This window comes from Mauremys mutica, chromosome 1, assembly GCF_020497125.1.
Source record: "Mauremys mutica isolate MM-2020 ecotype Southern chromosome 1, ASM2049712v1, whole genome shotgun sequence".
Lineage (NCBI taxonomy): Eukaryota > Metazoa > Chordata > Testudines > Geoemydidae > Mauremys > Mauremys mutica.
Genome location: NC_059072.1, coordinates 315687795 through 315703995, shown reverse-complemented (window position 1 = coordinate 315703995; position 16201 = coordinate 315687795). Strand labels below are relative to the sequence as shown.

General features: G+C 41.9%; 1 protein-coding gene across 7 annotated transcripts in view; it reads right to left on the bottom strand.

The window, feature by feature from the left end:
- Positions 1-3631: 3631 nt before the first annotated feature.
- Positions 3632-16201, bottom strand: part of STARD13 (StAR related lipid transfer domain containing 13) — a 518446-nt gene continuing 505876 nt past the window's right edge. For all 7 annotated transcript variants that reach the window (XM_045016174.1, XM_045016165.1, XM_045016200.1 and 4 more), the window contains 5 exons: positions 14974-15088; positions 13992-14213; positions 10311-10528; positions 7177-7353; positions 3632-5380 (listed from right to left, as the gene is read on the bottom strand). In XM_045016174.1, the coding sequence (XP_044872109.1) occupies positions 5263-5380; positions 7177-7353; positions 10311-10528; positions 13992-14213; positions 14974-15088 (850 nt within the window). In that variant the 3' untranslated portion in view covers positions 3632-5262. The remainder of the gene's footprint in view (positions 5381-7176; positions 7354-10310; positions 10529-13991; positions 14214-14973; positions 15089-16201) is intronic.

Sequence of the window (16201 nt, the reverse complement as noted above, 5' to 3'; positions counted from 1 at the left end):
CATGGTGTGGGAGCACTGGTGGGGATGGAGCCGCTCCACACTCCAGGTTTGTTTCCAGTTCCAGCATAGAAGAAACGAACACATACATAGAGGTAAAGGAACTCTGAAGCTTTAATGTATGCACATTTATTCACCTCTGCAATTACTTATCTACAATTGATGACTGATACTAAAAAATGAGGTAAAAATATGAGGTATTAATATGAGTATAACATTTCAAAATGTGGTTGTCATATTGTATTCCAAATGGCAGCATAACACTTAATACAAAATACTGTAGTGTCTGACTGGTAGATATGTGCCTTAATACACATCTTAAAAGAAAATTTATTTAATCGATACATGGCTTAGAGATGCTGCAAGTACAGCTACAAAGCTTCTGCTCCCCTCCTAACCATGAGGGGTCCTCTGCCATTTCTGTAATTATAATAGGGGGCTTTTGGCAACTCCTCCAACTGATTATCTCAGGATAAGACAACCCGTCCTGGTTTGCTACATTTTTCTTCCAGAAATTATTTGTTTGCAGTGCCTGGATAATTCTGTGTTGATTAATACACAGGCAGTGTTGTATTCACTTATGTAAGCTCATGTACGATAACGGCATTGAACTCTCATGCTTCAGGGAACAGACTGTGCCAGGGGTTGGGGGGGGCAGCAAAAATGTCCTTCTCCCTGTAAAATACTGCTCAGGTGGCTATGTGCCGTATGAGAGGGCATGCCTTCTTGAATCTTACAGTAGTAACTGCTGACAGTAGGAAACTGATCTTGATTCACCAGTGATCTACTCCAGGATGGAAAATTATATGTTCTTGAACCACCATCACTGGAAAAATGACACACCAGAATGGCAGGATTGGTTATTGTGGCATATAGCTGTTTTATGATATTTAGAGGCATATGAAGGTATCTCAGTACTCATATCTCTCTAATATTTCTTAATAATATAATTGCACAAACACAACACAACAGATGTAATCTAAGTACATTCAAAATACAGAGGCAGAGTCACTCTGTGAAGCCATTTCTCCAGCACCACTGAATCATGATATAAATCTCAGGAGCTACTAGTGGGATGATAAATCTCATAGATTAAAACTCACAATAAATGTAGGTAGAATTCATTTAAAGAAGTGAACTAAAACACTGGTTATGAATGACCAAACTGGCTAATGCAGCAATAAATAAAGTCAAGGTGAACAAATATCTGAGTAATGAAGGAGTGTTGTATTAATAGACCTGTGTTTTTTTTAAACTGATTCATGTATATAATTACATTTTTGATCTTATGTTGGTTTAAAAAAACAACAGCAAACAAAAAAGACGGTTACTCACCTTTGTAACTGTTGTTCTTCGAGATGTTTTGCTCATATCCATTCCATTAGGTGTGCACGCGCTGCGTGCACATTCGTCGGAAGATTTTTACCCTAGCAACACTCGGTGGGTCGGCTGGGTCGCCCCCTAGAGTGGTGCCGCCATGGCGCCGAATATATACCCCTGCCGACCCAACGGCCCTTCAGCTCCTTCTTGCCGGCTACTCTGACAGAGGGGAAGGAGGGCGGGTTTGGGATGGATATAAGCAACACATCTCTAAGAACAACAGTTACAAAGGTGAGTAACCGTCTTTTCTTCTTCGAGTGCTTGCTCATATCGATTCCAATTAGGTGATTCCCAAGCCTTACCTAGGCGGTGGGGTCGGAGTGAGATGTTGCAGAATGCAAAACTGCTGAGCCAAAGGCTGCATCATCTCTGGATTGTTGAACCAGTGCGTAATGTGAGGCAAAGGTGTGGACCGAGGACCAGGTAGCTGCACGACATATCTCCTGGATGGGTACATGAGCCAGGAAGGCAGCAGATGACGCCTGAGCCCTGGTAGAATGTGCGGTGAGGTGGCTTGATGGAACATGAGCCAAGTCATAGCAGGTACAGATGCACGACGTCACCCAAGATGAAATCCTCTGGGAGGAGACAGGTAGGCCCTTCATTCAGTCTGCCACCGCGACGAAGAGTTGGGGCGTTTTACGAAAGGGCTTTGTCCGCTCGATATAAAATGCAAGCGCTTTACGGACGTCCAGGAAGTGCAACTGTTGCTCCTGTCATGATGAGTGTGGCTTTGGGAAGAAGACTGGAAGGAAGATATCCTGGTTGTTATGAAAGGCCGATACCACTTTAGGGAGAAAGGCTGGATGTGGTCGCAACTGCACCTTGTCCTTGTGAAACACAGTATACGGTGGGTCCACCGTGAGAGCCCGAAGCTCGGACACTCGTCTGGCCGATGTAATGGCTACGAGGAAAGCTGTCTTCCAGGACAGGTATAGCAGCGAGCAGGTTGCTAGCGGCTCGAATGGGGCAGTCATAAGTCTGGTTAGAACCAGGTTGAGGTCCCAGGTTGGGGCGGGGCAGCGTACTTGGGGGGTATAAGCGCTCCAAGCCCTTGAGGAACGTAGAAACCATAGGGTGCGAGAACATGGAGCGGCCACTCTCCCCTGGGTGGAAGGTAGAGATGGCCGCCAAGTGCACCCTCAATAAAGATACCGCTAGGCCCTGCTGTTTGAGAGACCAGAGGCAGTCCAAGATGGTAGGGATCGAGACCTCGGTGGGAGTAACACTATGCTTTTCGCACCAGCAAGAGAAACACTTCCACTTGGCCAGATATGTTAATCAAGTGGAAGGTTTCCTACTACCCAGGAGTACTTGTTGTACCGAGGCAGAGCAACATAACTCGGGCTGGCTTAACCACGCAGCAGCCATGCTGTGAGGTGAAGGGACTGCAGGTCTGGGTGGTGAAGTCTGCCGTGGTCCTGAGTTATGAGGTCTGGGCGAAGAGGCAGGGGAATTGGGTTGGCTATCGACAGGTCGAGCAACATGGTGTACCAGTGCTGCCTGGGCCACACTGGGGCGATCATGATCAAGTGGGCTCTGTCCCTGTGGAGCTTTAGTAGGATCCTGTGAACCAGCGGGAAGGGTGGAAAGGTGTAAAGCAGTTGGCTCGTCCACGGCATCAGAAAAGCATCCGAGATCGAGCCCGGGGAGAGGCCTTGGAAGGAGCAGAACGTCTGGCATTTCCTGTTCTCGCGGGAAGCGAAGAGGTCTATGCGGGGAAAGCCCCACTTCCGGAAAACAGAATGGATAACATCCGGACGAATCGACCACTCGTGAGACAGGAAGGATCTGCTGAGGCGATCTGCCAGAGTGTTCCGAACTCCTAGGAGAAAGGACGCTACCAGGTCTATCGAGTGGGCTATGCAGAAGTCTCAGAGCAGGATGGCTTCCTGACAAAGGGGGGGTGGACTGTGCCCCTCCCTGTTTGTTTATGTAATACATGGCCGTTGTGTTGTCTGTGAACACTGAGACACAACGGCCTTGTAAATGCTGTTATAGAACAAATAAAACTAACTACAACTATAGAAATTTCAACTATGTACACAAGAAAAAACGAGAGAACTACGAGAAGCTAGGAAAATGGAGATCAGCTAAGCCGCGCTCCACTGTTCCAACGACCGACATGGGTGGTAAGAAGGAACTGAAGGGCCGTTGGGTCGGCAGGGGTATATATTCAGCGCCATGGCGGCACCACTCTAGGGGGCGACCCAGCCGACCCACCGAGTGTTGCTAGGGTAAAAATCTTCCGACGAACGTGCAAGTGGCGCGCGCACACCTAATTGGAATCGATATGAGCAAGCACTCGAAGAAGAACCCCTGTCTCATAGCTAACAAACATTTTTAAAGCATTCTTCCACTTAGCAAAATGTTAAGTCCCTGAAAATGAAATGGTCCAGTAGATTTGATCCTGCTCCCATTGTTGTTAACAGAAGCAGAATGGGTGCCAGAGCTAAGATCAGTGCAGTGCATAAAATGAAAATGTTCACTCTTACCAAAAAAGCTATTTTCCCAAGAATTAGTTACTTTTTATAGTGAAAATATATAAAAAGGTATATTTAGCTGCACATCTGGGTCCATCTAGGGTGGAAACACTGCTTTGGACTTTGGTTAACCATTAAATATCTTGATAGAAGAAGGAAAGAACAGCTCCCTAAGTACATACTTAGCTAGAAATCTAAAAGAAAGGCTTCAGAGTGGTGGCCCTTAATAACTTGCCAATTTGACTCCAGATAAACAGTTAAGGTTACCTCAGTATCTGCCCCATTCCTTTGAACTGCTCTAGACTGAGGCCTGGTCTACACTGGAGGGGGGGGATCGATCTAAGATACGCAACTTCAGCTACGAGAATAGCGTAGCTGAAGTCGACGTATCTTAGATCGACTTAGATTGACTTACTTCGCGTCCTCACGCTGCGGGATCGACGGCCACCGCTCCCCCGTCATCTCCAATGCGGCGGGTAGTGTAGACATACCCTTAATATAGGAAGTAGCTTTACTACTGCAAATGGTGAGGTCCTCTAACTGCAACTACTTACTTAGTTGTTTAAGGCAACAGGCAAGTTTTCAAGAGCTATCATGGAATAGTCATAAACTTCCTACAGCTTACTGTAAACGGTCTTCAAAATGTGCATACCAGTTACAATGTCCATGTTAGCATTTTTTGGTGATAGTGAACTGCTGTTCATTATTTTTAAACATACCATTATCCCTTCTAAACTCCCTACATCTATTTCTATGTACCTTCTTGTAGTTTACACCCCCCCCACACACACATAACAATAATGAGAACAGCCAGTCATCCATTTTTCTGTTAGATATCACACAGATTATGTCACGTAGCCTTGCGATAATAACAAACACAGCTTATGTAGCTGTGAAACACTGAGAAACAAGCAACAAGAATAGATCCATATAAGGTCAAAATTGATGCAGATGATTTCTCCTAGAAAGCACTAAATTATATACAAAATAATTACTTTACATATACATATATAGATATATATAATATACATAGATAAGTATATACATACTGTACATGGTTTATTTACAATTAAAATATGCTTCTTAGAAGCTTTTAAATATCAGAATTATGCAACACACAAGTAATGGTAATAGTCTCATTTTAAAGTAACAATGAGAAAAGCTTTTAAAAAAAGGTTTACTTCAGTAATTGAAAGTAACATACACAGGATGGGGCAAATAAGTAGGCGAAGTCTCTGGAATGAGCAGGCCTTCCTGTGAAATCCCTGTTTTGCCACTGTACAGACATCAGGTTATACTTCTATTGCAGCTAATGCTAAAAACCTTACTCAAACCTTTGCTCTGGGTCTTTCTGCTGTCTACCATACTCTGCTTTAGGCTCACAGATTCCTGGACTATTTCCTCAGATTTTGGTTTCTGGTCCCTCAGCGATGAGAGGTTGAAATGAGTTTCTGATCCTGGCAACTTCTGCTGCACACAAATGTCCAAAGACTTTGTTGTACCACTCTGGGGAATGGCCTCTGAGGAAATGAAAGAGAACAAAATTACTGAAAAACTGCTTCACAGGAGTGGGATTGCCATGCAATACCCCAGCCATACTGAAATCCCACAGTGCTGTTGAAGAACCTGATATGCTTTATCATCATCACCACCAGTGTACTTTGAACACGCTCCTGTGCTATATTCAAATTTACATTTCACTCTTACAGTAATGTCAGCTGTACAGTGGTGTCTGTAGGGTGGAGAGATGAGCTTGGCAGGTACCATTTCTCCCCCTCAGCAGTGCTGGCTGCTGTGAATACATCAAACCAGTCCTCTGCTCTTTACACTGGCTTCCCATGGATTATTGAATTAAGGTCTCAGGCCTTATCTTCAAGATGCACAATGGCCCAGGGTATTTAAGAGATCAGCTAAAGCTCCATAATGGAGAGTATCATTGACTGCTTTGCTCCTCTGGGACTATGGAACTCTCCACAATAAGGGTAAAGCTTGACTGTATGGTAGACAGAACTTTCTTAGGGACTGGTCCAAGAAATGGAATGAACTCCTCCAGGAGTTAAGGACCATCACAAACCGCACCACCTTACACTCCAAGTGCAACATTTCTTTGACTTTGCCTTATCTAAAAATATTTCGCGATATATTAAAAATAATCCAAAACCATAAACATGCCACTGCACACAATTCATGAGGGAACAAATACATAACCAATGTTAGTGGGGGGAGGGATAGCTCAGTGGTTTGAGCATTGGTCTGCTAAACCCAGGGTTTGTGGGTTCAATCCTTGAGGGGGCCACTTAGGGAACTGGGGCAAAATCAGTACTTGGTCCTGCTAGTGAAGGCAGGGGGCTGGAATCAATGACCTTTCAAGGTCCCCTCTAGTTCTAGGAGATTAGTATATCTCCAATTTAAAAAAAAAAAGTCACATTGCTTAATGCACTATTGGAATGTGCTCAGATACTCTGATGATAAGCCCCGTATAAGAACCTATACAGAATACAATTTGTGCTTCATTATTACCATACCTGCAGGAAATAAACCCTACAATGAACTATGATGGAGCTACCATAGACTTTTCTGATATGTTAAAAGAGCAATTCTGCATAAAGTGTGATTCTGCAGAAATGCATACTGGGATTCTCTGTTTGCTTCTCAATTATTTCTATTGTGTTAGGCTTAGAATTTTTTTTTCTTGTAACTGCCATCTCTACAAATTCAACCTGGTTCTTTCATTTTTATACATCAGAACCAGTAACAGTTCTCCAGGCCAAGTTAGGACCCCACTTGCTCATGGGCAGCCTCATGATCTTCAAACTAACAAACCCACATGGCCTTCAGTACTTTTGCATAAACATAACTGAGCAGAACTTAGTAAACAATGCTGCTAATAAACCATACTAAGAAACAAAATCTGCCTCTCACTATCTTAGCTGTGTTGGTGCTGCAGGTCTAACAGGAGGAAACAGAAGTAAAGCCATATTTTTGTTACTAATGTGAGCAACTATGACCCTGAATACACACCGAGAGCAGACCAGTTCAGGAAGAAGGTGCCATTTTCAGTCATTTTTTGGACGAGAACAGCAGTTTAGTTCTTATCTTGCTTCACTCATCTTTTAAAAGTAACACTATTTCAAAAAATGCATTAAATCCCTACAAACTATGACACTAACTGCATACAGGAAATACTGCAGCTATTGTATTACTACTAGGAACACACAACTGCCCTTTCTTGGCTAACCCTGCTGAACTAAGCTTAGAGATTTTTGGTTTACTGAGGGGATGTCACTGATCTGCTCTCTGCAGGTATGGTACTTACTTCAGATCAATTCTACAGACATGCGTCAGCCTGGATTTTCCGGAGCCACAAGGCTCTATTAAATACTGAGAATCCATCACAATTGCTCGTACACCTCCTATCAGAGGAGCTTCTTCATGTTCCACAGAGATGGCCACTAGTGTGCACACTCCCTTTGGCAAATCTGTCCTCCATGTTCTGTCACAAGACATTTAAGAAAGTATCACATTTAGAGAAAGAATGAAAGCTCTGAACAGTGCAGAAAGCAAGAGCTAGACTCCAAAAGTTTGGTTGATTCACAGATTCATGGTTTTATGTAGGGCTGTCAAACAATTAAAAAATAATCACAATTTATCACAGGATTAAAAATAGTCACAATTAATCAATAATAGAATGCCCATTTACATTTATTATAAATATTTTTGGATGTTTATTTAAACATTCAAATATATTGATTTAAATTACAACACTGAATACAAAGTGTGCACTGCTCACTTATTATTTTTTATTACAAATATCTGCACTGTAAATAAAATAAACAAAATAAATATTATTTTCAATTCACCTCATACAAGTACTATAGTGCTATCTCTTCATTGTGAAAGTGCACCATACAAATCTAGAATTTTGTTTATGTTACATAACTGCACTCTAAACCAAAACAATGTAAAACTTTAACACCTACAAATTGAAGAACGAAGGGACATACGAATGTTTACGTATCTGGCATGTAAATACCTTGCAATGCCGGTTACAACAGTGCCATGCAAACGTCTGTTCTCACTTTCAGGTGACATTGTAAATAAGACGCAGGCAGCATGATTTCTCCTTAATGTAAACAAACTTGTTTGTCTTAGTGATTGGCTGAACATGGAGTAGGACTGAGTGGACTTGTAGGCTCTAAAGTTTTACATTGTTTGGGTTTTGAGTGCAGTTATGTAAAAAAAATCCTGAACTTCCAAATAAAGAGATTGTAGTACAGTACTTGTGAGGATCAATTAATGTTGAACCTCTTGAGATCCTCTGATGAAAGGTATTATATAAGTGCAAAGTACTGTATATCAGCGCTGCCCAGAGGATTCAGGGGGCCTGGGGTCTTCGACAGAAGAAGCTCCGGGGGCCCAGGCCTCGCGAGAGTTTTCTGGGGCCCCCAAAGCAAGTGAAGGACCCCGCTCCAGGGGCCCTGAAAAACTCTCATGGGGGCCCCTGTGGGGCCCAGGGCCTGGGGCAAATTGCCCCACTTGCCCCCCACTCTGGGTGGCCCTGCTGTATATCAATATTTCCCCCCCCTATGGCTCACATTCATTCTAAAATGTAAAGTCAGACATATGCATTCTTCCACATATCCCAGTTATCACTTTTAGAAACATTTTGATACCTTTCAATGATAGCTCTGAATTTAAAAAGCATAAAACGAACATTTTGAAGGCGAGATTGAAGTTAGCAGTCCTGTAAAGTGAATAACTCACTTCTCTAGAGGTTAATAATTTCACTGAACTCAGTTGCTGCCAATCAAGGTGCATTAATTAGGTCAGGCAATCTAATTGGTTAACATAGCTCCAGCCTCAACTCAAATCAAAGGATGTGAACAACAAGCCTACTGCTTGGTCTCACCTACCTGTTTTCAGCGCATCATAAACCAGCCAGGATTCTCTTTTATGATATATATATATTTCAGTCAGTGAAATCCAATAGTGTTGCTGAGACATCCTGGCTAGGTTAACGACGAGAATGAAAACTTGTTCTCAAGATTTTGTTTGATGGATGTGACTGCACTGTGGGTTTTTCAGGAACATAAAACACTGTGACGTATGGTGAACTGAAAGGAAAATAATATGACCCAGAATAAAGGTGGTTAAAAACCTCCCTGACTGCTGCTATGCAATCTTCTTGGGGCAAGGAGGGAACGCCACAGTGGACCAAATTAATCTCTGCTGTAAATGAAATGAAGTTCATAGAGTTATACCAGGGAGGAATTTAGCCCAGTCAGTAAATCTTGAGCAGGCAAAGGAAAATGTGTAATGTACAGGCTAATATTTTCTGATCAGAAAGAAATTACAGAAAGTATTTTTAAACTTCTCTTAGGAATTCCAGTAGTTCTTTCCTTTATACCAATAATGTCTGCAAGTTGCTATTCTCTGACAGAATACAAAAGTTAACAATAAAAGGGATATATTGATATAATTATATTTCATTGGGCTCTTCTATTACCTTCCATCATTTTTCTCCCTAATGCAATTCTGATTTGCTGGATCATTTCCTTTGTCAAAACTGCATATCATTTCAGTGGCATATCATTCCAATAAGAGAAAGCAGAGGCCCAGAACAATAATGCACACAATCAATCAAAAGGAAACATTCAACAGCTGATGGCTGAGTTAGGGACAGCTCTTCTGTCGCTGAAATCTTTCTACACACCATTCCAGTTTTTTGCCCTGATGAGTGGGCCAAGAACCAACCATTAATGTTTCAAAGGGCAGGTGCATTTAAGAGGATTTCTTGTTTATAGGTTGTGTATGAGCAGAGCTAAGGCTGTTTTTGGGATGTCCAATGAGCTAATTTACACATACACAATTATTTGAGACACTGCATGAACAGGGAGGATATATGAATATCGATCTACCTTCCATTGATAGTTCATTTCCATACTTTTAAATATTTAGCTTTTTTAAAAAAATGGTAGCATTTCTTGGTCTACAAATGTTCCAACTTCAAATGTTATCTAGTAACCTTAACTTAAATGTATTAGCATTTTTTCTGCTAAATAGCTGACTCGTCAAACTCAAGCAAAATGTGAGATCCACCATTCTCCAAACAGCATGGCAAAAGCAGGAGAAAAAACAGTTGGGTTATATCTGCATTATTTTGAGAGCAGCTATTATCAGGCATCTGTCCTAAGGAATGAATAATATTTATGTTCTAATACATGGGTTTTGCAAGACTGTTGCTCAAATGTCATTGAGGAAAAGATCAGTATGCTCTAAGTGCATAGTTTTAAATTCACTTTGAGAAATAAAATATTACAGCCTATATGTAGATGACATAGTATACTTAGTGAATAAATGTTAAGGAGAAAACTATATAAGACCAGATCTTTCTAATAACAGAAACTCCTTGTGGAGAAGAAGCTAGAAGAGTGCCTTTAGAAAGTTTACCTTAGAACTACAAAGTCTCTGCCAGGATGGGGTGCCATGCTGTTCAATACATACTGGTAGATTTCTGTTTGCTTATCCAGAGTTTCTACGACCTTCCATTGCAAGAAGTCCTCATCCCAAAGGTGACGTTCTCTTACAACTCGATTCAGTACAACTGATGGGGGCGCTTCAACTTCCACTGAAGCTTTCCAAAGCCTGAGTGGGTTGCCATCTCCAACCTTGAGTAAACAATAAAGAAAAAATGGAAATGCTGGAGCTATGAATATGTTCTCGGTGTGGAATGATTAAAGAATTTCCAATGAGGACTCAGAGCTCAAGTTTAAGATGAAGTTTCACAGCATTTATATTTACAGGCATGTTCAATATTATTTGTTTATATAGAAATATACATGTGCTGACACAACAGAAAAATGAGACAGTAGGTTAAATTCTGTTCTCGCACCAATATAAATCTGGATTAGATCCTTCGATAGCACTGGCATTACTCTATTTATATTGGTGGGACTGAGATGCCAATTTGTTCCAAAGTTCCTACCTCAAAGATATTAAGTAGAACATGGGATTTTTCCCTGAAGAGGTCATAGAATTTTTGAAAAATAGCTGGTAAAAGGGACTGAAGAAAGGGTAGGTGATATACAACATGATTAGAATAAGACTGATTTCTTAGCCCAGCACCTGAAACTCTGATTGCCCTGAAAGAGTCCCATGTTCAATCTGAAACACTTGCGCAATCAGAGGTGATGCTGTGTACAGAGGATTTGCCCTTTTGGCTAATCAGTGGAGTTGCATTAACCAGAGTTTTCAAGAGTAATTGACATGATGACTCATTCTTGTGTCTGGATGGATAAAGGTTCCTTTTTCTGGGGCCCCAAAAGTAGGAAAACAGCTTTTATAGCAAAAAATCTGCTCACTGGCCCTTGAGTTCTGTTATTTGATAAAGCACCGTAGTGGGGAGAAAGCCACAGAGAGCCCAAGATCATAGAAAGGCAGGGCTGGAAGGGACAGCCCCCGTGCTGTGGCAGGATCAAATAAACCTAGATCATCCCTGACAGGTGTTTATCCAACCTGTTTTAAAAACCTCCAGTGATGCGGATTCCACAGTTTCCCTTGGAAGTCTATTCCAAAGCTTAACTACCCTTATATTTAGAAAGGTTTTCCTAATATCTAACCTAAATCTCTCTTGTTGCAGATAAAGTCCATTACTTATTTTTCTACCTTCAGTGGAGACGGAGAACAATTGATCACAGTCCTTTTTATAACAGCCCTTAACAGCCCCCACCCCAGTCTTCTTTTCTCACAGCTAAACATGCACTCTTAACTTTTCCTCACAGGTCAGGTTTTTTCAACTATTTAATATTTTGGTTGCTCTCCTCAGGATTCTCTCCAATTTGTTGACATACTTCCTAAAGTGTGGCACCCAGTATTGGACACAGTACCCAGATGAGGCCTCACCAGTGCCAAGTAAAGTGGGACAATTACCTTCCGCGTCTTACATACAACACTCATTTTAATATAGCCCACAATGATATTAACCTTTTTTGCAGCTGCATCTCATTGTTGATTCATATTCAATTTTTGATCTTCTATAACCCCCGGTCCTTTTCAGCAGCACTACCACCTAGTCAGTCATTCCCCATTTTGTAGTTGTGCATTTGTCTTTACTGAATTTCGTTTTGTTGATTTCAGACCAATTCTCCTATTTGTCAAGGTAATCTTGAATTCTAATTCTGTCCTCCAAAAGTTCTTGCAACCCCTCCCAGCTTGGTGTCATCTGCAAATTTTAAAAGCACACTCTCCACTCCACTATCCAAGTTATTAATGAAACTATTGAATAGTACTAGACCTAGGACTGACCTCTGTAGGACCCCACTAGATACACCCTCCCAGTCTGACAGCAAACTGTTGTTAACTACTCTTTGAGTACAGTCTTTCAACCCGTTGTGTATCCACCTTATAGTAATTTCAGCTAGACCACATTTCCCTAGTTTGCTTATGAGAACATCATGTGGGACTGCATCGAAAGCCTCACTAAAATCAAGATATACTATGTCATGCTTCCCCCCATCCACTAGGCTGGTAACCCTGTCAAAGAATGAAATTAAGTTGGTTTGGTATGATTTGTTCTTGACAAATCCATGCAGGTTATTCCTGATAACCCTATTTTCCTTAGGATGCTTACAAACTGATTGTTAGGCTGACTGGTCTATAATTCTCCAGGTCCTCTTTGTTCCCCCTTTTAGAGACAGGTACTATGTTTACCCTTCTCAAGTCTTCTGGGACTTTACCCATCCCCCAGGAGTTCTCAAAGATAATTGCTAATGATTCCAAGATTGCTTCAGCTCATTTCTGAAGTGTTCTATAATGAATTTCATCAGGACCTGCTAACTTGAATATGTCTATCTTATCTAAATATTCTTTAACCTGTTTTTCCCTATTTTGGCTTGCATTCCTTCCCCTTTGTTAATATTAACTTCCCCCTGGTTGTAATGGGGAAAGCCTCCATCCGAATAGAGTGGTGACAAAATTATCCTAAAATCATAGGTCTAACATTTTCACAACAACTGTGCAGGACTACCCTGGTAGAACAGGCAGGAAGCTATACTGTATCTACATTAACAAAGTTCCCCTCACCCCCTCCCCTCACCTTCCAAATCTCCTCAAGCTTTAGAAAACTTTCTCTACTGTGTTCCAGTGACCTGTTTGCAGGAGAAGCAGAAGGCCAGGAAAGTTACCCATCCCCTTCTCAAACAACTCACTCAAGTAATACAATCTATTTTTCCTCTTTTCTTCTCTCTATCTTTTCACGGTTTGCTTTATCACTTCCTTTGCCTGTTAGTTGAGACCTTACTATGGCTTCTGTGTGCCCACTTCCAGGAATATCATACAGGCAAGTCTTATCTTACGCGGGGGTTCTGTTCCGTGGTTAGTGCGTAAAGTGAAAACCGCATATACGCAAAATTACATCCCCAAGCCCTTTAAATCCTGCCTGGAGCTGCAGACGGGTTTTAAAGGGCTCCACCGGGCTTCCCTCCGCAGTGGGGAGCCCGGAGGAGCGCTTTAAATGCCGCCCTGGCCCGGCCGCCAGAGCTGCGGGTGGGATTTAAAGGGCTCCACTGCGGCAGGAAGCCCGGTGGAGCCCTTTAAATCCCACCTGTAGCTTTGGCAGATGGGCCGGGGCCGGCATTTAAAGGGCCTGGAGCTCCACGGTGGCTGGAGCCTCGGGCCCTTTAGTTCGCCCCAGGGGCTACCAGCCACCTCTGCAGCTGGGAGCCCCCTGGGTGATTTAAAGGCCCTGGGACTCCCAGCCACAACTGGTGCCCCAGGACCTTTAAATCTTGATGCCACACCTCTTCCGCTTGAGGCCATGCCCACCAGACTCCGGCCGTACAGCGTAAAGCTAAAATCGCGCATGTTAAATGCGCGTAAGTTGCGAGAGACCTGTACATAGATCACTGCCATGTTACATTTCTATTAACTATTTATTTATATAGGAAGTTTTAACAGATTTCCCCCCATCCCCTCCAAGATTATTATTTACCTGCCTGTAGAAGACTTAAAAAATAGTAAAGGCATTTATTTATTCAGCCATGTAATGAACCAATGGGACCTATAGATAGAAATGGGTAGATTAGATTTTTTTTTTAAATTTGTTTTTTATTCTTCCACATCTCTTGAAATTACCTTTTTGTAGGCGAGGTCTGTGTTCTCTATGCTAGAACAGGTGACCCATCCTTTGAATTTCTCTTTTGCTTCTTTCTGAAGGTTCTGCATCAGACTTTCAAGGTACATTTGGTAATTTCCTCCTTCTTCACCCATTTGCTTTCCTAGTTCCTCCACTGTTGGACAATGCACTTCAGCTTCCACGTAGGAGTTCCGAGACTGGGTTGCCATCTCATGGGGGACCTGCTCCAAAGAAAGCAGGTAAAACTTAGAGGTAGAGGCTTATTTTGAGAACTGCCCTTTAAGAGAAGCATTCTCTAGCATGATGTATTATCCTGTACACAAGCACAATGAATCTATGAAAGCAGATACCCACTGCTATCTTTGCCTACTGTTAATCATGAGATATCAAGATACGATAATAGCCAGTGTGTCTGTGTACCACAGCTCTCTACTGGATGGAGTCAGACTGTTCAATTGTACGTCAAAGGCCCTTTAGTGCTAATAGCGATTCTCCTTTAGCTCAAAGAAAACTAGCATGTACTTTTGGAGCAGGAGGATACAAGTTCTATCCCTGAAATGGGAAGTGCCAGTGCATGTAGTTCAGGAATCACTGTGTAATCCTAGGCAACGACAGCTTTGTTACACTACATACAGAACAACATATGTAAGCTCCCTTTTGGATTTTTTTAAAAAGTAAGATACTAAAACATATAACTAATTAAATGTTAAAACAACAGATTTTACTATAAAGTAAAATTTGTTAACCCAGAAGGATCATAAACTAATGTTGCTAATATCTGCATCTCTGAAAAGGTAGAAGGAGACGGTCAAAAAGAAATGAGAAATAAACTTCAGATGGAACAAGCTTATAAATAAGTTAGGAACCATGGCCCTCTAAGCTAAAATGAGAGAGAAAATGTAAGTCTAAATTGTAAATATTTCAAAGGCTGCTCTTTTATGTACAGTGGCCTCCATGAATAATACTGAGTCTTCCACTCACCTCAAAAAGTTTGTTGCATTCTATTATCATGTGTGCAAGTCCCTGAGTAGCTGCCAGGTTTTCACTGAGGTCCTTCTGATCTGGCTTTCCTGTTGCATATTTTTTCTGTATTACTCTGTAATTGAATTCAGTGTCTCAGGTAAGAGGAGCTGGATCTTTTTAATATGAAAGTAAACGTAATGGCACAATGTTCTCATAGCCACAGAGAAAACCTTTTTAAATTTAAATTTCTAAGAGATCATTCAGGCCACACAAAACCTTTTTTTGATTCCAAAGGAAAAGTGTTTACCTAAAATATTCTCAAGCCAAAGTTAAAAGCAGGAACATTTAAAGATGTTATACATTGCATATCATACATTTTGCAACAGACCTTCAACAAATATGCCCAGTATTCTATCCTGTCATCATTTAAAATGCTTGGCAAGGCACTGGCTACAAGGAGACTTTTCCAGACCCATATATCTGAACAGATTCCAAATATGGTCATAGTAAGATCTTTGGCAGGGATGGGAAGGGAATGCAGAGGGGACATTTAGATGGGCCACCAATGTTTGGATGGATCTAAGCCCTGTTTAATCTATATTCACCATATTATGAACCACAGGAACATGGCCTGAAATGAGCTCAATTTTCCAGTTAGCAGAATGCTAACTAATGTATCCCTTCTTCCCATGATGCCTCTTTAATAATGATTTGGGTGAAGTTTGGGGTTGCGCAGGATTTAAGCCAGAACATACCCATTGACTTTGACAGGAATTGTGTGTCTGCAACCTTGTACCATGCCCTGAAAATGTGCTTGTTAAAAGCCATGCCCACAAAACTGTGGACCTATCTTCTCCACACTGAAGTCAATGGCAAAAGTCTGTAACAGGGTGCTGGCCTCAGAGGCACTGAACCAGCCCCCTGCTAGCTCAGCTCCCAAAAAGGGGAAGTAATTGGAGCTGGCAGGGTGTGGCTCATTAAAGGGCTGCAAGGTAATCACCTGTGAGCTTTATGGGGAGGAGGCCTATAAAGCTAGCAGGAAGGAACAGGAAAGGGAGGAGGTGGGGATTGCTGTTCCCACCTAGCTGCAGGAACTAGCTGTTCCCCAGGTGGCTACCTGAGTAATATTGAAGTGTACAGAACTGTATATAGGTGGTGGTGGAAACGCACACAAGGAAATAAAAAGCACTGGGGTTTGCAAAGGACTGGTCTCTGACAGATTTGTACCAAGAGCAAGGAAGGGCAC